We start from the raw sequence: 23031 nt of genomic DNA, 5'->3' as shown, positions 1-23031 counted from the left end.
AGCCCCGGTAGATAGTTGTATGTCGTAGTTGCACATCCTTGTAGTTGCTGTATGTGGGACGCCGCCTCAGCATGGCCGGACAAGTGGTGCGTCGGTGCGCACCTGGGATCTGAACCCCGGGCCGCCAGCAGCAGAGCATGCACTTAACCACTAAGCCACGGGGCCGGCCCCCTATTGGTAGCAGTTTCTAACTGATACGTCTTTTTTTTGCCCTTCTCTTCTTTTGCTTTTGTACTCCCTACCTGTCTTGTGTGCCTGTATGTTACTTGTATTTACCAGCATCATGGCAGTGGACACCTCCTCAGTCCTGCTGGTATCCTCCAGGGTAGGGTTGCTGACTTGCAGCCTGTTGAAGAATATACAGGTCCACAATCCCTTATCTGTAACTGCAAGAACTTATCTGAAATGCAAGAATTATTGTTTGTTAGTAAGTTTGATTCTACAATTAATTTAGGGGCACAACCTGGTATAGGCTGTCCCATTGGTGCAGAAATATGAATGTGCTTGATTATGGAGAGCTACCCGATGCACTGTCTTAGCTTCTAAGATCTAAACAATGCTGATAACACTCAAATTTCTGTCTCTAACTGGGGACCTCTCCCCTGTACTATAGACTAACATATCCACTGGCCCACTTCATGTTTCCTTTTGGATATCTAATGGACATCTTTGACTTCTCTCTGCCTTTTTCATATGTGGTCCCTTGGCAAATTCTGTTTGCTCTATGTTCAAAATACTATGCAGAATTTGACCACTTAATACTACCCCCAACCCCTACTGCAGCAGTGAGTGCCACTGACGTCTCTAGCTTGGATTATTTAGGTAGCACCTAACTGTTCTTTCTGCTTTCTTACTGCCCCTCTTCAGTCTATTCTTAACACAGCAACCCAAGTGATTTCTTTTAAAACCTAAGTCAGACCATGTCACTTCTCTGCTTAAAATCCTCCCATGGCTTCCCATTTCAGTCTGATTATTAAGTCTGAGTTCTTATTATGACCTGTAAGAACGAATATGATAGGCTCCCTACCTACTACCCCCACCCCATTACCTCTCTGACTTCATTTCCTGCTAGTCTCTCTTTGCTCCATTCTGCTCCAGCTACACGGCCTTTTTGCTGTTCCTGGAAAATATCAAGGACATGTGCCTTAGAATCTTCGTATTTGCCGTTGCCTCTGCCTATAATGCTTCCCCCACTGATTTCCACTAGTTCCTTACTTCCTTTACTCAAAAGTTAGGTTATCAGTGAGGTATTCTCTGGTCACCCTTACCTAAAATTTCAAAAACCCTTCTCTGCTCTTTCTTAGCACTTGTCACATGTAAACTTCATGAAGCAGGAGATTTTTGTTTTGCTTACTGTTATATCCCCAGCTCCTGGAACAATGCTCAGCACATACTATGTGCTCAATAAATATTAGAGGATGCATGCATGAATGCGTGAATGATTTGGTTTCCACCACAGACAAGGCAGTATACTGAGCACAAAGTGGAGGATACAAAGATGGTTAAAGGTGTGTGTGCCCGTGTCTGTGTGGGGCAGAAATATAGCTAATAGGATACAGGCGGTATAAGGTGAGTGACACATCTCCTTGTCTTCTTAAGAACTATCTTGAGTCCTGCTCTTTATAATGCTTTCTTTATAGCTTCAGCTAGCATATCTCCTGTTACGCTTAGTCTGTTGTTTTATATCATTCTCAGTGAATTTATAGAAACTAAATGTTAATGTCCTTGAGACTATGGATACATGATGATTTCGTTATATTCCTCTACTATTAATACTTAAATTTTTAACTTTTCATTTGAAATAATTTTAGACTTCAAGAAAAATTGCAAAAATAATACAAAGAATTGCCGTATAACTTTCACCCACATTCCCCAAATTCCTCTTACAGAGCTATAGTACAATGATCTAAATCAGAAAATTAACATTGATATAATTTTTAATACATTTTGAATTGAACAAAATAGTTTCCTGTTCATTTTCTACCTATGATGGTAGGAACTATTTGTGTAATATCAGGGTCAATTGGACCCAATTTTAGTTTTTCAGTTTCTTTTTGAGCAGTACTAACTACTTGTAAAGATTTATACGTCATGACTTTTATTCTTTTTTGGATGTCTTCGAAAGAACAAAGAGAAAATTTACTTATTTTCTTTTTAATGGAATAAATTCATTTTAGCTGTTATCATTTATACATCTGAGTTATATTATGGGATCTTAATGATTTTAGTTTTCCTATATCTTGAAGCCATTTGGCATTTCATCATCCTAGGAATTATTTCATCATTACTTATGAATTATTCTCAACTGTACTAAAAAAGACTAATAAGAAAATAGAAGAATGATGGAATTGCCTAGAAAGTTGATATAGTAGTAAAATAAATTACCACTATTTATACTTAGTTTTCTTACTGCTTTACCCAAAGCATTACAGCATCTTTCAAGAAAGTATAAAAGAGTTTGGGAATACTATTTAAACATTACGTAAGATGTTAACATTTGGGGAACCTCAGTGAAGGGTATATGACAATTGTTATGCTATTTTTACAACTTTTTAAAGCTTTCATTGAATATAACCCCTAGTTTTTCGTTTTCCTCCTATAATGGCAATGAGATGAAAACTAATAGGATGACATTACACATTATTAGAGGAACTAGTAGATGCATGCAGTACAACAGATAGTAACACTCTAGACTGTAATGATAATGGTAAAATTGATTGTGTAAGCCAAGTTGCAGACTGAGTCTTCAGATGGCAATATTCTAGATAAATTTTCTCAAACTGAAGAATTTATGAGTGTAAATATATTTCTGAGGGGAAAAAAAAAAAGAAATATGGTGTCCTCATCCAGGTAGTCATGCAATATTTTTCAGCAAGAATCAAAACCATTCCAGTTTGCTAAAAGGATGTACAATAGTATTCTTTCAACTTTTAGGGTGTTTGTGTACCAAAACTTATTTGATGTGGTTTGTAAGTGGACAGAAGCCAAAGGCAGATGTGTGTACAGAGGTGATTAGAAGGAAACGTGATGTGGAAATGAAAAAAATCATTGAGTTTGTCAGTCTAATTGATATTTATTACTCTAAAATTGAGAATGCTTGAAGTTATGGAGCAAAGATGATGATTGTCCTCTCTTCAGCAAAATTAAGAAATAAATTTTCAAAGTATTGTGTTTGATGATGCAAGTGCTGGAAAAAGGACCCGAAAGTGACAATAAGCTAGAACTTGACTAAAGATGTACCTAAAGTCTTGAATCAAAATTTACAGAATGGCTGTGTTCCAAGTTCATGCGTGACAGTTGGTGACTAGTTAGTTGCCTTTTAAAGGATATTGCCTATTTTGGGTATTCATATCTTCAAAACCAGGAAAATGTGGATTTGCTAGTTCAGTTCTTACTAAAATTTCTTTTTTTTTTTGGCAAGGAAGATCAGCCCTGAGCTAACATCCATGCCAGTCCTCCTCTTTTTGCTGAGGAAAACCGGCCCTGAGCTGACATCTATTGCCAATCTTCCTCCTTTTTTTCCCTTTTTCTCACCAAAGCCCCAGTAGATGGGTGTGTGTCATAATTGCACATCCTTCTAGTTGCTGTATGTGGGACGCTGCCTCAGCATGGCCGGAGAAGCGGTGCGTCGGTGCACGTCCCATCTGAACCCCGGGCCGCCAGTAGCAGAGCGCGGGCACTCAACTGCTAAGCCACAGGGCCGGCCCCCTAAAATTTCTAATAAAGTTATTTTTCACCTAAATGGTAAATGATAAGTTTTTCTATATACTCAGGGTTAAAGGTGAATCATATGTCATAAAGAAAACAGTGATATCTTTTGCACGACCAAGATGATTGTCCTGAGCCACGATGGTAAAAATTGTTGTCACACTACAGTGTGACATATCCCACCAAAGCTCAGAAAAGGTATATGCCAAATGGGGTTATCATTATATTAGGTCAAAGTTTCTCAGTCTTGGCACTATTAATATTTTGGGTGGAATAATTTTTTGTTGTGGGGGGCTGTCCTGTCCATTGTAGAAAGTTTGGCAACCTCCCATGCACATCTACTCATGAGATGCCAGTAACACCCATCTCCCCCAATTGTGACAACAGTGTCTTCTGACTTTGCCAAATGTGCCCTGAGGCCAAAATCTCCCCTGGTTGAGGACCACTTCATTGGAAGAATGTAAAACTGAGTTCAGGGGAGGCTTGGGAATTAGATCTTGTGGTGTTTTGATAAGATTGGGGTGTTAGTTTTGTTAAGCTATTATTCTGAGTAATATGGAAAGTCTGAACAGATTGCCATTTTCATTTATTCTGGAATGGTTTTCATTTTCTAGCAGATTTAGATCCAGAGGTGGATTTTTGGACAGATTTTGGAGTAGACTATGCCTGGTAATTGCAATGGGTTGAAGTAATTAATTACATTTGACTTCATGCTGTGATAAAATTTTCTTTGCTTTTGAAGAGAAACTTTCTATTTTTTGAAGAATATTCTTTGAAATAAACTGACCAGGACATGTTTTATGTGATGCTGACCACCAATAACATAGAATAACTTGAGAGGATTTTTTTTTTATTATATAAATAAGGGAACTAAAAATGTGTCTAATTCAAGATGCTATCAATACAAAATTAAGAGGCACTGAAGGGTCAGCCATAAATTAAATGCATTTCAAAAAGGAAGTATTGTGTTTTAGCCTCCAGAATAGGGCAGTTTGTTCCGTGCACACTATGCTTTGAGCTTATGTTGACTAAAATAATTCTATTGTCTCTTTAAGCCAATTTGTGGCATTTAATTTAAATAAAATGATAAGATTCTATAAAGTTGGATTTTTCGTTTGGATTTTAATAATGGAGAAATGTCTGGATTTCTAAGAGGCCAACTCATTATTGTGATTAAAGACATTTTAGGTTGTAGAACTAGAAAATTGGTTTTTATTTTACTTGTTTTGAAAAGGTTAGCTTTTACCTCTGCCCTTTGACGCATTTGTCTGAAATGTGTCACATTCGCTCTCCGGTTGTTCTCCCCTGCTCTAGAAGACTCCCCTGCGATATCAGAATTACGCTGCTCTGCTGGCTTTATTCAGGAATTCTGATTCCTTTGCATGATGGTTTAGAGCTCTTTCCCACTCTTTATTATAACACACAGCTAGGAGACTTTTTAGTGTTCTGCTGCCATTGTTCACATTAGTCTTTCTTCACTAGTTTCTATCCCTCAAAGTGCTTTTTTTTTTTCTTTTTACATTTTGTCTTCATAGACTAGAGTTCTGATAACAGTGTAAGTTTCAAATCTGGAACAGTTGGAGACCATAGTGGTGGATGATAATCATGTCAGCTGAAGCAGAACTTGAAAGTAGCTTTGTGTCTGACTCTTGTGGCTCCATCATTGGCATTCGAATACTTTATAGTCTGGAATTACGCTGTAGAATACTTGGTAGACTGGAATTACCCTGTACCTCGCTGCAAGCAGGATGCTATAGTCTGTCCAATATTTCTACTTCAGATTGGTCTTGTATTCCAAGGAGAAGGAATCTAGCCTCTTCTCCTTTAGCCAGCTGTGTATCCTTGAACCAGTCACTTAATTTCTTTGGTTATCACTTTCCCTCTAAATAGGAGGGATCTGGATCTGCCCATCTGACAGGACTGTTGTGTGGAGCACATCAGCTGATAGCGGTCATATATGGAAGACTTGGCTTTTGTGGGGCGGGAAATCTGTCCTATTCAGTGCTGGAGCCCCAGTGCTAAGCACAGGGTCTGGCACATGTAGACACTCAGGAATTATTTGTGGGATAAATGAATTAGCAAAGATTGTAAATAGCTGTTTATTGCCTATAAGTTTAAAGTTACTGTACTATTTTAATTTCATCCTGTTTACCCCCTGTGCCCTAATTTACCCCTAATTTTTAAGATATAAGTAAACATTTACCTTCTCTGTAGAGTCTTTCCTAATGGACACGTTTCTACTCCTTTCCAAATTTATAGTATGTATTGTACCACTGGTGAACTGGTTTGTATTGTTAGCCTTTCCTTCCAAGATTTTATTAAGAAAATTTTCAAATATAGAGCAAAGTTGATAGATTGTATAGTGGACCCATATACACACTACCTAGATTTTACCATTACCATTTTTGTAGTACTTGCTTTATCGTGTATCCAACTATCCATCCCTCCATCTATTAATCCAAACTAATTTCTTGATGTATTTCAAAGTAAATTACAGACATTAGTACACTTCCACCTAGGTAATTGAGCATGCATATCCTTCTTGGAGTTCAGTATTTGTTTATAGCTTTTTCCTTTTTTTTTTTTTTTGAGGAAGATTGGCCCTGAGCTAACATCTGTTGCCAATCTTCCTCCTTTTTTCCTTTTTTCTCCCCAAAGCCCCAGTAGATAGTTGTATGTCATAGTTGTACATCCTTCTAGTTGCTCTATGTGGGATGCCGCCTCAGCATGGCTTGCTGAGCAGTGTGTAGGTCTGTGCCCAGGATCCAAAGTGAAGCACGCGAACTTAACCACTACGCCACTGGGCTGGCCCTTAGCTTTTTCCTTTTGATGCATAATTTACATGCAGTGAAATGCACAGATCTTAAGAGTACGTTGTGTGTGTTGAGATCACACTGTATGTATTCTGTAACTTGTTTTTTTCATTTAATAGTGGGTCTTGGAGTACTTTCCTTGTAGATGGACCCTAATCTTTCTAATTGCTGCATAGTTTTCCTAATATGGATGTATCAAGTTTATTTAGCTATTAATAGACATTTAGGTGTTTCATACTTTACTGCAATAAAAATACTTAGCAAATGTATGGTATAGGGACCTAGAAGTAGAATTGATACATTAAAGGGTATGCACATCTTAAATTTAATTAAAAATTTTAATAAATGCCTGCAAGTTGCCAACCAAATAGTTTTTTCGTATACCCTCACCCACACTGAATATTATCATTCTCTTTTAATATTTTCCTGTTGCTTTGGGATATCATTTTACTTTGTATTTCTTTGATTACTAGTGAGGCTGTATGTAGTCTTCCCAGCTAGTTTTTAAGCTTTTATAGGGCACATGCCAAGATCATCTACCACCTTTATATCTGCTCATGTGAATATTTGCTAGTTGAATGAATGCTGCCAAAGCATTCCTGCTTTTATTGGGTTGGGGCTGAAGAAAGGATGAATGAGCTAAATGTGGGAGAGGTTAAAGCAAGCTCAAGTTGCTTCATGCACGTGTGCCTTAGAGAAGTAAAATGACTCTTCCTTCTTCCTTTGTTTCTTCTCTTCTCCTGTGAGAGGTAGGATAGTGAGGTGGTTGAGTCCAGGCTTTGGAGGCGGATTTCGTAGATTCATATCCAAGCTTTGCCTATTACCTGTACAACCTTGGGCAGCTTGCTTAATCTTTGTATTTCAGCTTATTCATTTATAAAATAGAGAGCACCTTGCTTATAGAGTTGCTGTGGGGATTAAATTAAAAATTTTTTTTTTTTTTTGGTGAGCAAGATTAGCCCTGAGCTAACATCTGTTGCCAATTCTCCTCTTTTTGCTGAGGAAGATTGGCCCTGGGCTAACATCCATGCCCACTTTCCTCTACTTTATATGTGGGACGCCTGCCACAGCATGGCTTGATAAGCGGTGTGTATATCCACGACCAGGATCTGAACCTGTGAACCCCGGGCCACCAAAGCAGAGTGCACCAACTGTAACCACTGTGCCACCGGGCTGGCCCCTAAATTAATATTTTTAGATTGTGTAGAATGGTGCTTGGCATTCAGTATACACTGTTCTTATGTTAACTGTTACTGTTATTCTTTCCCTTCTGCCTTCTGTCTGTGGTATGTTAGGACTGTGGGGAGTGCAGACAAAGTTGAAAAGGCCCCTACCTTGAAGAAGCTTATAGACTTAAGACTTGTTTAGGGGAGTGGGAAGACATTTGACAGGCCTGGATGATAGAGTGGGGCTGGAAGGAGATAATTAGTAAATTAAATTGTCCCCCAATCAGTAAGGAAGAATTTTATAGGCTAAACTAAGGAATTTGGATTGCTACCTTAAGTGGTGGGAAGCCAATGATGGATTTGCAACTAGGTTGGATTTGTGTTTGAGGCAGACCATTTTGAAAGCAGTGTAGAGGGTAGACTGGAGGGGGAGAGAGGCTGGAGGATATTGACAACAATTGAGGTGAGGGATAATGAGGGTCTGAAATAAGGGAATGATTATGTGACTGGCAAAGAAGCAATTGATTTGAGAACCATTTAGGAAATAGAATTAAGTGTCATGATTGTTAAAGGAGTAAAGTATGGTTCAGAGAAAGTGCAGACTCTGGGCAGCCTCTTCGGTGTCATCAAGATGGTCTGGAAGGCAAACTCTTTAGAGGCTAATAAAGTTAAATGCTTTATAAAATCACAATCATTTTATATTTTTATTTATTTATTTATTTTTTGTGAGGAAGATCAGCCCTGAGCTAACATCCGTGCTAATCCTCCTCTTTTTGCTGAGGAAGACCGGCTCTGAGCTAACATCTATTGCCAATCCTCCTCCTTTGTTTTTCCCCAAAGCCCCAGTAGATAGTTGTATGTCATAGTTGCACATCCTTCTAGTTGCTGTATGTGGGACGCGGCCTCAGCATGGCCAGAGAAGCAGAGTGCGCGCACTTAACCGCTAAGCCACGGGGCCGGCCCCACAATCATTTTATAAAAGAAATGATATTTTAATAGCAAAAAGATAGGATATGATCTCAGAATAAAGCATAGTACTTTAATACTTAACCTGTGAAAAACACATTACAATCCTTTTTTTCCTGTCTTTTTCATTTTCCCATAGACTTGTCCATAGACCAGCATTTGCGAATCAGTAGTGTAGTCTGATCACCACCTTTTGCAGGTGAGGAAACAGGACCAAGTGGTATAGCTTTGAGTCAGAGTTTGGACTAGAATCTAGGTCTTGACAGGCACTCTGGTCCTATGCTGTGCTCTTCTGATCTAAATTTGGTTTTCTGTTTATGAGATATTGACTTGGCTTTTGGTTGCAGAAATTAGTCTCAGGTGAGTTTAAGCATCTAGGTTTCAAACCAGCAGAGCCCAAGACCACACCATGGCCTAGATCATGGGTGTACATAGAAGTAGCAGCCAAAAAATCTTTAAGACTTTTCACTCCGTCCACTTGTTAGACCCATTTCCTCATCCCAAAATAGGTTGAGGTTGAGTATTCATAGTCAGTTGGCTGGTGGCTCTTAAGTATCAAATACCATGTATAAATCTATATTTCCAACCTCTTAATATGTTTGAAAACTTTCCAGATATTGAGCTAAACATGCTACTTCATACTAGAAAAGCCTAGGAAAACATAACCAGTTAAGACAGTTTAAATAAGTTCCCCTCAGCAGCTGTCAGCAGTATGTTTTCAACTCCAGTTAACTGAGTTCAACATATTATCACACAGAAATTTGGGAGACTTAGTCCTTTGATCTGAAGTTATAGTTAACAGAAAGAGAACATTTGTGGCTTGAGACTTACGAAAAGGTAATATTAAAAATGGGCAGCTTACAAATGAAACAGTTGTGCTGCTGTGTCAGGATCTAACTTAGGTTTGTAAGGTGTGGGATAAACCTGAGACGCTATTTCAAGGCTAGGATTAGAGCGACAGGCAGGTTGAGGGTGATGGTGAGGACAGAGAAGGGGTGAAGCAGCTTGGGGGAGTCTTTGTGAGGACTGCTTCCCCTTCAGGGCTTGCATGATCCCAGGGAGAAGAAAAGAGGGATGGGTGGGCTTAGAAATTAGGTAAAGGCTTTTTTTTTTTATTCATTTACAAAAAGAGCCTTGCTTCAGATGGGAGTGTGTGGCTTGTGAGATCTCCTTCTATTACTGTATTTTTTATCTTATTACCACAGGAGTGGTGTCTTTTTTAAGATTTTTTTTGTGAATGAAATAGTGTTAGGGCTTGGCCCCATTTTGTCTTTGGATGGCTGGAGCATTTCTTATTGATATGCTTGTGTTAGTGATATCATGTTGGAGAAGCTCTGAAAAGACCCGACTGGATTTCTGACCAGAGTATAACTAGACTTTTTGTGTGCTGCGGGAAAGAAAGTGTCCCCCACAGAGGGATTATTAACCTAAAGGATTCTGGAATCTCCTAGTGTTAAAGAATGTTAGAATCAGAAGAAACCTTAGAAATGATCTGTTTCAACCTTCTTTTATAGTTGGAGAAACAAACTCACATGGAATGAGGAACTTGTTGAAATGTACATAGCTTCTTAAATTGGCAAATCTGGAACCGTTGTCTTCTTACTCCTGGCCTAGTACTCTTTCCATGATACCATTTAATGGTGGAAACAATTGATGTTTTTAAAAATAATTTTATTTATTTATTTATTTTTTCCCCCAAAGCCCCAGTAGATAGTTGTATGTCATAGCTGCACATCCTTCTAGTTGCTGTATCTGGGACGCCGCCTCAGCATGGCCGGAGAAGTGGTGCGTGGGTGCGCACCCAGGATCCGAACCCGGGCTGCCAGCAGCGGAGTGCGCGCACCCAACCGCCAAGCTACGGGGCCTGCCCGATATTTTTAAAATTAGATCACAATTATGGTACTAGATTTTGAGAGGAATTCAGAAGAAGCACTTGAATGTTTTTGTAGCATGTGAATATGTAAATATTAGGAGTGATGGCATTTGAGGAGAAAACTAGAGAATAAAGAAAACAAAGGTGTATTTGTATGTTTTTAAATTGGAGATTATTTTTCAACTCCGCAGTGCCAAATTAATTTAAACTCTGTTATTATTTAAATTTTTGGCTTTCAGTTATGATAACCTATTCACTGTGGTGTGTTTGTACACAAGTGTGCACTTAAACTACCTGGTGATCATCTCTAGGATGAAGTAGATCATTCGTTCTGGGAGTTGAGCTTAAACTAAACTTGGGTGACTGGTTCTAAGTTGTACACATCATACTGGAGTTGGAGTGTGAATTGGTTTGCATGTCGTTGCTTTTGGTTTCTGCAGGTTTCGTAGTGCATCCCTGAGCATGAGCGCAGAATGAAGCGACGTTTGGATGACCAGGAGTCACCGGTGTATGCGGCCCAGCAACGTCGGATCCCTGGTAGCACAGACGCTTTTCCTCACCAGCACCGGGTGCTCGCCCCTGCCCCTCCCGTGTATGAAGCGGTGTCCGAGACCATGCAGTCAGCCACAGGAATTCAGTACTCTGTAACACCCAGCTACCAGGTAAGCTGGAACCCACCAAGAGACTTGGGGTGACAGAGGAGCATTGGTGATTTCATCAAATTAAAAATTTTTTTTATTAAGCATTCAGTCAGATATAAAAAAATATAAGGTATAACGAAAACAATGTACACTCTGTACTCACCACACAAGTTTAAAAAAAAAAATGTTATTATGACCTCTGAAGTTCACTGTGTATCCCTCCCTTCAGAGGTAGCCACTAATCTGAACTTTGTGTTTCTCATTCCCTTGACTTTCTTTAGTTTTTGAAAATCATTTTGTTTATACCTCTAGACAGTAAAATTAGTTTGGGTATTTTTGAACTTTTGTATAAATGAAAACGTGTGTATTCTGACTCACTTTTTTTTTTTCCACTGAGTGTGGTTCCCAAGACTTATCCATACTTTTGTGTGTAACTGTAATTGAGTCCTTTATACTCTGTCATGAATTATATGAACATATCCAATTTATTTATCCATTCTTCTGTTGATGGACACTCAGGTTGTTTCCACATTTTTGTTATTGTAAAGTTGCTGCTGTGAATGTTCTTAGGCGTTTCTCCTAGTGCAGTGGTACTCATAGTGGCAATCCATGACAAGATAAGCTTGCACCAGCATTTAAATCAATCCACCACTTTTTTTACCACGAGAGTCTTGCTGTGGGAAAAAAAGAGCAGCTTAATTAAACTGTGCATATTAGTGAAGTAGTTGATTTACATTCTGGTGCAGACTCCTTATCTTCTTCAGACCACTGAGCAGGTTTGAGGGCACATGAGGAAGAGTTTCTTGAGTTCATCTAGAAAAGGGATTGCTGGGTCATAGGGTGTGAGCATCTTCACCTTTAGCAGGTCCTGTCAAATTGCTCTTCCAAGTTGTACTAATTTGTATTTCCACCGGCATCGTGTATTCCTGTTGTTCCACATCTTGACCAGCACTGATCATTTCTCTTGTCTGCTCACTCTGTTTTGTAAACATGGAAGACATTTAGTTGTGTTTTTCCCTTTTTAATTATGAAAGTAAATATTACCATGGTTTTTTAAAAAAAATGATATAAGATGACTTCTTCCTCTGACCCCTCAGACTTTATCCCACTGGTGCATTTGTTGGTGCATTTCTTGGATATCCAAAATTTTGTATGCGTATACAAGAATATCTGTATCTACCCACCTAGCTATCTAGATACACTTTTCTTTTTGCACAATTTGGATCATACAGTATATACTGTTCTGCTATTTGCTCTTCTTACTTTTTATATAGTGGACAACTTTCCACTTGAGTATGTATGTTTAGATCCAATTATTTTGTAAAAATCACTGCATTTATAATATTCCATTCCAAGTTAGTCTAAGCCATAATTTATTTAACTGGTCTGGAGAGGCCTTCTTCAACCTAACTTGTTAGTGACTTTTAAAAAGGTGTGGCTGGTATTGGGAACATAAATTGGTGTAATCTGTCTTGAGAGCAATTTGACAGTTTGTGTCAAATTCTTTAGTTGCTTTTTGACCTACCAATTCCATTTCTAGGAATGTGTTATAAGAAAACAAAGAAGAGGGAAACCCGGGTGAAGTAGGAAATGATGATTCCTTAGGTGTCATTTTTGCTCAGGAGTCCCCCTTGAAGCAGTATAATGCCCTCGTGTGGGGCAAGAGGCCACGGTCAGGACTGCGGTGGATTGAATCTGTAAGTTAGGACTTGGAAGAAAGAAAGATTGCTTGTTTTCCTTGGGTGATTACTTTTATCTGAACAGATTCATGACACTTCTCCTACACTTGGGATAGTTACATCTATTCCTATCCTAGAAACTATAATGTGCTCTTACAAAACCAGCCATCTCAAATATTTATAAACTCCAATTAAGTCTTGTAAAAACCTGTTCAACACATGCATGCTGGAATATAGAAGCTCAGAATAGTAACGCTTCTTGGGAGAGATGTATTAGAGCTTTTAGAATTGTCTAAATAGTTTCTTTTTACTCGTTATATGTCTTGTATTGTTTCTGTGGATTTGTAAGTAGTTGCTCTGTTTCCCACCATCCACTCTGCCCACGGTAATCTTTATAAATTTATTGGGGACTTGAAAAAACACTTATTTTCTCTTAAGTTATAGTACACAACTTACATTGTTTAGAGAACATTTCATGTTATTTGAAATGAGTCTCCTCATTTTGGAGATGTAGCAAATCAGGTCTGTTGTCCTTAGTTGTCTTCTTTAGTGACTAAAAGTTCTAAAATAGGAAAATAAAAAAAACTTTGGAAATTTTATGTAGCATTTCTTGCAATAAAAATGGAAGGAAAGGGGCTTCTGCTTTTATGTCACTCCTAAACTTATAGGAGGATGAGAAAGAGAGAGAGAATAGAAAAGAAATATGTTTGAGGCCAAACCACCAACAGTATGGAAGAAATTTTTATTGTACTTCAGAAGTAGCAAATAAAGATAAGCAAAATAAACAAAACAGTAAAAATCTTCTCTAATCCCACCACCACCAGATAAAATGCTAACATTTTGCTATATATTTTTTGCCTAGGGTTTAAAATCTTTTTATCATATTATATATACTGCTTTGTAATGTGCTTTTTAAAAAATTATTTAAAAGTTTAAATCCATAAGCAGCGCATGAATACATTCAACTTAGGGATTGTGAACGTTTTTTAGTGTTAAAATATATGCATCTATATCAGTGCTATTCAAAATGTGGTCCACAGATGGCTGATGTATATACTTTCTTACTAGTCTGGAATGAGAGAAGTACAGAAATTGAGTGTTGAGAAACTTTCATAGGGGTTGGACATTGTAATTTATATCTGTAAAATCTAATAATGAAAATTAGGGGCTTGTGTATTTTTTATTTCACTTTTATAGGAATTCATTTTTATTGTATTTTGTAAAAATAATGACCCATGACGGGTTAGAATTTAAGAAAAAAGAAAAACTGGTGCTTCACCACAGATAGTTTGAGGAGTACCAAGCTATATAATTTTTTTTTTTTTTCTTTTTCCCCGCTGAGGAGGATTTCCCCTGTGCTAACATCTGTTGCCAATCTTCCTCTGTTTTATATGTGAGCCACCAACACAGTGTGGCCACTGATGAGTGGCATAGGTCTGGGCCCGGGAACGGAACCCAGGCCACTGAAGCAGAGCATGCTGAACTTAACTGCTAGGTCACCGGGGCTGGCCCCCAAGCTATATAATTTTTAATAGCTGCCAAGAATTCTTTTATAATATGGGTGGGCTATAATTTATTTCAGCAGTTCCTTTTTGTGGGAAATGTGGGTTTCTAATTAATTATCTTTGTGTATGCAAAGATATGCATACATGTTTTTTAGACGCATTTGGGGAAGAATGTACAAGCCTTGAAGTTTCTTGTCTGTATTTTGTCCACTCCAGGTTTCTGCTGTGCCACAGAGCTCCGGCAGTCATGGGCCCACCATAGCAGCAGTTCATAGCAGCCATCATCACCCAACAGCTGTGCAGCCCCATGGAGGCCAGGTGGTCCAGAGTCATGCTCATCCAGCCCCACCAGTTGCACCAGTGCAGGGGCAGCAGCAGTTTCAGAGGCTCAAGGTGGTGTTCAGCTCTTCTTCTGTCAAAAAGGTTCTCTCTTAGCAGGCAGTATTGGCTTCAGCCTGTTAGTAGTGGTGTTAAAACTTTTAACATGCTAGACTAGGGGCTGAATCACAAGAAGTTTTACTTTGTTTTTGTTTTGAAACCTACTTAGATTTCCCATCTTAGCACCAGTGCCTGATCCAGAGAATATATTCAAGAAATGTTTTTGGAATGTGTGAATGCGTAGTACTCAAACATATGAAGATTGAGGGGCTATTTTCATATGAAATAAACAAAGTCCATATTTTGGGTGCCTCCTTTTAAACTCTTAGTTTTTAGCATGGTATAAGGTTTTGTTGAGCATACACATGATTGGCTACAGTCCTGAACAGTAACTGGCCCCAGTATTATCTTATGGTTTAATCTTTTTGTTCCTGTTTATGAATAGCTGAATTAGCTGGCATCTTCAAGTCCATCCTTAGTAAAACACATGCTCGTTTTTGGAGAACCTTTATAGTTTGGGAAACACTACAATTGTGAATGAAGTGTCAGTGTTTTTATCTGTTCTGCTGAATATGTGCTGTAGGTGTTGAGTGCTTTGAAATTCATGAGGCATCTGTGGAGAAGGGAAGCTTGTGTTCCCAGCTAACTTTCTCTGCTAATATGAGTGTTACTTTTCAAAATGTGATTTCAGTTTTTCTAATTTTATGTTGATATAAAATTTAAAATCAAGTGCAGGAAATATAAAATTAAAGAACTATGAAGAGATAAGATGTTGAATTTTTATTTAGTCATACCAGCCTACTTATTTCGAATAGCTTGCAGATAGGAATGAACAGTATACCCTTGCAGGACACACAGGTGTGTAGCAAATATTTCAACCTTCTGTTTTGCTTGATACTTAATCTAGTTCTCTCTGACCCCTGCCCTCATTGGTTTGGATTCTCAGGAACTAGTTTACTATTGGCCTAGGGAAATTAAATGCTACATAAATGTAAAGCATACCAAAGCTAAGCTATAAGAGAGATTTTGTAAAATTTCCTTTGTCTATATTAGCTTAAGTAATTAAGAGTTGACTATACTTAAGCTTAGTCCTTAAAGAGAGTACAAATTATTTGGGCCTGAAACTTCGCTCTGGGTTCTGGCTTTGGGAATTTGTGTAAGCTGTATTTTTGTTTTCCTTAAAACATTTTTACTCTCTGCTTGTAGAAGGCTGTGTACCAAAATGTGTTATTGCCATGGACTTAGCCCTTCACCAAGCCCTGAAAATATTTTTTAAAAAATTGGTTTGGTGTGGTTTAATTCCATATTAATACTGTATTCAGCAGTTAATACGTTAATGTTGCAAAAGAGCTTATAAGCTTGCTGTTAAACCAACAAAAATATATTTATTTCTGTAGCCTTTTTTAGCGAGCCCTGTCAAAGCACAGCACCTGTTTTACTCACCTTCCTCACTTGGGTATAAGTATATGGATTGTGCTTTGTCTGTTTTACAGAAACTGTCAAGAAAGCGAGAAAGGGCTTTGGAGTTGGGGTTATAGAGTGAGTCACAGGTAGAGTTAGGACTTCTTGCTCTGTTCTTGTATTACAAGTTCTTAAATGTGATTCCTGAGCACAATAACTTGTAGAATTGCCTTTCTAATGAGGAGAGGTAAAATGCTTTCTTGTGCCTCCATGTAATTTAATTCAGTATTCCCACATTGCCTGCCATTTTTGGATCAGTCTTAAAAGGCATTACAAGCATTTGAATCAACTTCAATGAACCATTTATATTCTATAATAAGGAAGTGTTCAGTGAGAACGCTTAGGTTATTTCAATCATCAACATTGTCTATACTTTCTTTTTTGTCTTTGGCAGATTGATGACAAGGAAGATTTGAATAATTTGAGGCATATTTGGTGTGATTTAGTTATTTGTTGAATGGCAGCAGCATAGATATTTGGCACATATTTAGCAAGTCCTCTTTATAGTTGTTTGTGTTTGTCTCTCAGACAAGATTGTGAACTTCAGGGGGTTAGGGACCTTAATGATAAATGCCTGTGGAAGTGAGCCAGGAAGATGCATCACCAGAGTCTAAGTATCTCTCTAAGCACCTCCTTGAATCTGTAGCTTCTAAATGACTAGTTCTAAGTTGTTGTTTTCTTCTAAGCTGTGGTCCCTAGAACTGTAGACATACTTTTATAACAAGTTGAACTATACTTTAAGTAATGAGAGAATTTCCTCACTAGTCTTACGTGCAGGTATCTCATTTATATTGTGAGTGTCATGCTGGGTTTTTAAAGCATAGTGTTATTTTATAACTAATTTTTAAACAATGGCTCACTATGACCTTCAAGTACCTTTTTCTTCTAGATATACACAAATCATGTGTAGTTTCTTTCTTTTGGGTTTCTGCACTTTTTCTCCTTCTGTAGTAATTTATTTTTTTATTTTTTTGTGTGTTTGTTTATTTACTCCTCCTTTGTCATGTGATTGTAAGTGCTCTTCTTAAATATCTTCCAAAGTCTTTGTTCCTTATGCAGACAATGAGTTTTATGTTCCATCATCTTGGTCATTAATGAAACATTTCAATATGGAAAGTTCAGAACATGAATTAAATAGTCCATTGAATTTCAACAGAAATTTTCATGTTATTTGTGAAGTACAGAAAAACCAACCATCAAATTAGTGGATATTGACCAATTATACAGTATACTCTGTGCTCTAGCAACACTGAAATACTCAGATTAACCGTGGCCATAATGGAAGTTTGGGAAACTCTTGAAATACCATTTAAAGGTTTATTTGAACATAAATGTTCTATTTCACAATGTAGCACAAGAGTAGGGGTTATCAAATCAGATGTTTATTTCTGTAACTTTCTTAAGGTTGATATTTTATATAATTTAAAGTAATTCCAGAGTATATAGGAAACACCTAATGGGTAATTCCCTTGGACGTCTCCTGAGTAACTAAAAATTAGGTTGTCCTAAATCAGACTCATAACTTTCTAACCCTTCAAACTTGTTCCTTTTTGTGAATGGCCAAATAATTTACAATTTAGTGAGTGCTCCCTCTCCCTTATCTCCCACATCCAGTCAGTCCCCAAACCCTGTTATTTATATCTCCTAAAAAGCTTTTGAATCTCTCTAGCCCTCTCTCTTCTTTGGTCAGTACTAAAATTTAAGCCACAGTTGTTGGCACATGAATTAGCCTTAGAGCATAACTGGTTTTCCTACCTGCTTTCAGTCTATCCTGCCCTTGCACCTGTTTGTTCTCAACACTGTAGCCAAACTGAGTACGCTAAAATGCAGATGATAAAAATCGAAATTGATTTTTAATAAGAATTACAAGGCTTTTCAGGATCTAGATCCTGCTTCCTCTCCTGTCTCATCTCTTGTCACTCTTCCTACCACCATTCCTTCTTTTGACCACAAATCCTCCCAAACTAAACTGTTTTCAGTTTTCCAAATATACCAGGTGGTGTCCTGTCTGGGATTTTGCCCGCACTGCTTCCTCTGACTTTCTTCTTGGGTCTTTACTCTTGCTAACTTGTACTCATCCTTAGGACTCAGTTTAGACATCACTTTGTGGGGAACGCTTCCCTTATGTTCCCAATGGTTTTTTTGGGGGGAGTGCCCTTCCCATGTGCTCTCTGGGCATTCAGTGATTACCCACTTACTCCACTGTGTTATGATGTCCACCTAGATGTCAACAGACTGCTGCAGAGCAGGAACTGTGGCTTGTTTGTCATTGATTACTTAGTACCTCACATTGGGCCTGGTATTATCAATGAACTGATAAGTGAATGATATATGAATGTGATCATTCTTCACTAATCATTCTCTCTCAAAATTATCCAAGGCAAGGCCACAGATTTTATGAGTTGATTTTTATTTTAAACTTGAGTTTTATTATTGGCATCCATACTAATTTTTAATACTTTCGTGTATCTTTACAAGATATTTCTATTTCATTTACTAGGTTAATTTTATTAAGGCGTAAATCATTCGGATTTTTTTGTTTTTTTGTGTTTTTTTTGTAATTCTTGGCTTATTTTCTTTTTATAACCTTGAGATTTATCCCTGCCTCAGGTGGAGGATGCGCTGTCCTATCTTGACCAGGTGAAGCTGCAATTTGGTAGTCAGCCTCAGGTCTACAATGATTTCCTTGACATCATGAAGGAATTTAAATCTCAGAGGTAAAAGATATATGTGGTTGTATTCAAGCTTTGTGCTTAGAATGTTGATTTTGGAGGGAGGATATAGTTTATTCTCATCTGCAGAAAGATAAAGGATGCCCCGTTTTGGGGGTTTAATTTTTAGGGTCGTGCTTTTCTATTTTATGTGTTGCTTTATTGATGAAAATTACAGGCCCTAGACCTTTGTTTTCTCCCTATTGGTAAGTTTTTCTTAACTAAAATTTTTCTTAATACTTTGTTTCAATCAGGGAAGTAGACTGGTAATGATTAGGCTACTTGCTCTTTGAATTGGTTTAAGATATACTAATATTCTGGCATGGTTTACTATTATAAGAGCAACTCATCTGAACAATGTAGATACATAATGATTTATACTGGTGTATCAAAGGTTGGGTCTTGCATGGGAATTGCAGCTTTAGATTTACTGTCTGAGTATCTGCTTGATAGGACTGTTATCACGAATGTATATTCTGTTCAAAATCGTGACCACGCTTCTTTGAATATGAAGCTAAATGGCTTTGGAATTTCACAGTTCTTTGTGTGTTGTTAATTTGCTAATATGCAGATTGATTTTTATCTATTTTCCCGTTTAGAGAACCTACTGGAATGTGAATTTTTTTTCTTTTTAGTGTGTTTCTCAAGCTCGTCACTTTAATTTTTGTTTTTTTATCAGCATCGACACTCCAGGAGTGATTAGTCGTGTGTCCCAGCTGTTCAAAGGCCACCCTGACCTGATCATGGGCTTCAATACCTTCTTGCCCCCTGGCTACAAGATTGAGGTGCAAACCAATGACATGGTGAACGTGACAACTCCTGGCCAGGTTCATCAGATCCCCACCCATGGCATCCAGCCCCAGCCTCAACCACCACCCCAGCATCCTTCCCAGCCTTCAGCCCAGTCAGCCCCAGCTCCTGCCCAGGCAGCTCCTCAGCCCCCACCTGCCAAAGTCAGCAAGGTGAGCACTTGGAAAACTTGGCATCATGTGACATGCATCCCTAGACTTTTCCTTTGACGTTTTCTCTTTATGTAAGACTTAGATATATAAGTTACAATGATTTCATCAGAGAAGATGCAGTAGTCACATCCCTGTAAAATGGTTCACATTTACATATTACGTATTTAGATATCTGTTTAAATCAATATGCCAGCAACCTACAAGGACTCTTTTACCCCCAACTTCTGCTTATTGAACCCATAAATATCCCAACAGATGATGACTTTGTGTAGTACTGCTTTGACAGCACACGCAGCAGTGGTCATCTTATGATCAGATTATGCTACTGCCCCCATGGTCATCATTTTACAAAAGTTACTCCATTTATCCAATTAAGTCATGTCAGGCTAAGCAGATCTTGATGATGATGATGATGATGACGATGGGTTCTTGGTCTAGAACTGCACTGTCTGATACATAGCCACTAGCCACATATTTAAATTTAAATTAGTTAAATTCAGTTTTTCAGTTGCACTAGCTACATTTCAGGTGCTCAGTAGCCTCATGTGGCTAGTGGCTATCATATAGGACAGTGCAAATAAAGAATATTTCCATTATCTCAGAGAGTTCTATTGGACAGAGCTGGTTTAGAAGACTTTTTATGTGGAGCTACTGTAACAGTTGTCTTTTTTGTCATTAAAGATCTGTGTGGAATGAGTTTTTTTCTGTTGTTTGTACCTGTTGAACTAGTGAGCTTAAAGATTGAAAACAAAAAATTTTTCCCTGTTATTGGAGAGGTAGCCACTTTTAAGGTTGTATTTGGAAAATTTGAGACTGAAATATTTGTATTAAAATGTGTGAACCCTCTATACTTCTCACCCCTGCCCAGTGTGATTTGAGTGGGGCTAAAGTGGCCTGGCCAGAGTGAATAAAGGATATGAGTTGATCAGACACCTTGTTTCTCTTTATTTTGAACTTTCTTTCCTGTGTCAAACCATCTGTGTTCCTGAGGATAATAAAGACTTTTTTCTTTTTAGCCTTCCCAACTACAAGCACATACTCCAGCCAGTCAGCAGACTCCCCCACTCCCACCGTATGCGTCCCCACGTTCCCCACCTGTCCAGCCTCACACACCAGTGACAATCTCATTGGGAACAGCTCCATCCTTGCAGAACAATCAGCCTGTGGAGTTTAATCATGCCATCAACTATGTTAATAAGATCAAGAACAGGTTCCAGGGCCAACCAGATATCTATAAAGCGTTCCTGGAGATTTTGCACACGTATCAGGTAAGAGAGTTGCCCTTTCAGCCTGTCTTAACCAGGTCACCTTCTAAGGGCATCTAGTCTAAGAATTTGAATAACCGTTATTGTGTCCGCTAATTCTTACTGGAAATTAACAGTTAGAAACTGTATTTATAAAGCCAGTTTGATTTGCCTGACTTTAATTGCCTTGTAGCATCCAGTCAGGAATTTTAAAGTTACTGCCTTATGAAATGAATGCTTGTTTATCTGGGGAGTTTAGAGGATGATTTCTGTAGTATAGTTAATCCACAGTAGAAGGAGGAGAAATTTCGGTAATGTTGTGTGTTTTATTAGTTGGTAGTGGTCCCCTGAGCATTCTCACATACTCCCCTAGTTTTAAAAGGCATTGTCAGCCACATCTTCCACTCCTTTCTCAGCTTGAAAGCTTGCAGTCAAAATGGGTACTAAGAACATAAGACTTTCAAGTGCAGCCCAAGTAGATAACATACAGAGCTCCTATCAGATGTCCTAGAATGTGTGCAAAAGTGAGTCATTCAAAAACAGTGGCTCTCTAATATGATCTCTTCCCATTTGCAATTTCCTATCAGAAAGAGCAACGAAATGCCAAGGAAGCTGGAGGAAACTATACTCCAGCATTGACTGAGCAGGAGGTGTATGCCCAGGTAGCTCGTCTTTTTAAAAATCAGGAAGATCTGTTGTCAGAGTTTGGACAGTTCCTACCAGATGCCAACAGCTCTGTGGTAAGTTTTATTGAAAAGAACTACACTATTCAGAATTAGATAAGTTAGGAAGCTGGAATCAGAGGGGGACTTTTTCTAAATGTATAATTATTTGCTTTGATAAGAACATTAATTTCTTTCATGTGTCTTAATTAGCTTTTAAGCAAAACAACTGCTGAAAAGGTTGATTCTGTGAGAAATGACCACGGAGGCACTGTGAAGAAGCCCCAACTGAACAACAAGCCACAGAGGCCCAGCCAGAACGGCTGCCAGATCCGCAGGCACTCTGGAACGGGAACCACCCCTCCAGTGAAGGTGAGAATGGGCGGTGCTGCTCATTGTGACTTTCAGAGCAGTTCTAGTGGACAAGGACTGCAGGGTGGGGCATGTGTTCTTCTCCTAAGCGTGTTGACTGTTGCATCCTGGATTCGGCGTGAATTGGTGTATGTCACGGAAACTCTCTGCAAAGCTTCTTATCTGGCTTTGCAAAAGAATGTTAGAATACCACTAATTGCTCAGATTACTGTGCTTTTTTTTGAGTTCTTATTGGTTTTCTCGAAGTTTTCTCTCTTCTGTTAGTTGTCATCTCTTTTTTTGTTTGCTGCCAAGAGTTTCTGAGACTTATTAATTTTTTCCTTCTTCTGATTTGATTCCTTAAACCTGCCTTGTGCTAAGAAAGAAGATTATTAAGCTTGATAATTGTTTCAGAAATAAGTCAGTGGTCTCTGAGATCCTGAAGTGAGTAAAGTGCATATGCTTAGCCTCTTTGGTCTAGAGGCTTATCCTGCCCAAGGTTCTTTGTGGGGTTGCCAGATCTTATCTGTATCATCTTACTTTCCAAGGCAGGACCTTTGGGCTGTAGCAGAGGCAGGTCTTAAACTCTTGTTAGTGATCTATCACATGGTGCTTCTTGTTACAGTAAACGCTGATGGTCTGCCTGCAGAAAGCTAAGTCCGCTTCCTTTTTCTTTGTGTAGTGCAGGGAGAGGGCTGGGTGTATGTACTGAATGTTGCTTCAGTGAATTCTAAAGCGGTATATAACACGGAAGAGAGAGACACGTCTGCGGAATTTAAAGAAGGACGAAAGCTGGTAGAATTTCTAATAGTAAGAGGTGACTGGTGAATAAGCAAATAACTATAAAGACTGACTGACATGTTAGGTGTTGCTGACACTTTTGAAGGACTATTTTTTAGGGTTTGTAGTGG

General features: G+C 38.4%; 1 protein-coding gene across 3 annotated transcripts in view; it reads left to right on the top strand.

Annotated features, from left to right (window-relative positions):
- Positions 1 to 23031, top strand: part of SIN3A (SIN3 transcription regulator family member A) — a 64259-nt gene that overhangs the window by 9712 nt on the left and 31516 nt on the right. For all 3 annotated transcript variants that reach the window (XM_058542105.1, XM_058542104.1, XM_058542106.1), the window contains exons 2-8: positions 10967 to 11188; positions 14568 to 14744; positions 18801 to 18907; positions 19581 to 19863; positions 20880 to 21131; positions 21695 to 21847; positions 21983 to 22141. In XM_058542105.1, coding sequence (XP_058398088.1) covers positions 11000 to 11188; positions 14568 to 14744; positions 18801 to 18907; positions 19581 to 19863; positions 20880 to 21131; positions 21695 to 21847; positions 21983 to 22141 — 1320 coding nt within the window. In that variant the 5' untranslated portion in view covers positions 10967 to 10999. The remainder of the gene's footprint in view (positions 1 to 10966; positions 11189 to 14567; positions 14745 to 18800; positions 18908 to 19580; positions 19864 to 20879; positions 21132 to 21694; positions 21848 to 21982; positions 22142 to 23031) is intronic.

This window comes from Diceros bicornis, chromosome 5, assembly GCF_020826845.1.
Source record: "Diceros bicornis minor isolate mBicDic1 chromosome 5, mDicBic1.mat.cur, whole genome shotgun sequence".
NCBI lineage: Eukaryota > Metazoa > Chordata > Mammalia > Perissodactyla > Rhinocerotidae > Diceros > Diceros bicornis.
The sequence above is the reverse complement of the archived record's forward strand: the minus strand, read 5'-3'. Positions and strand labels throughout refer to the sequence as shown.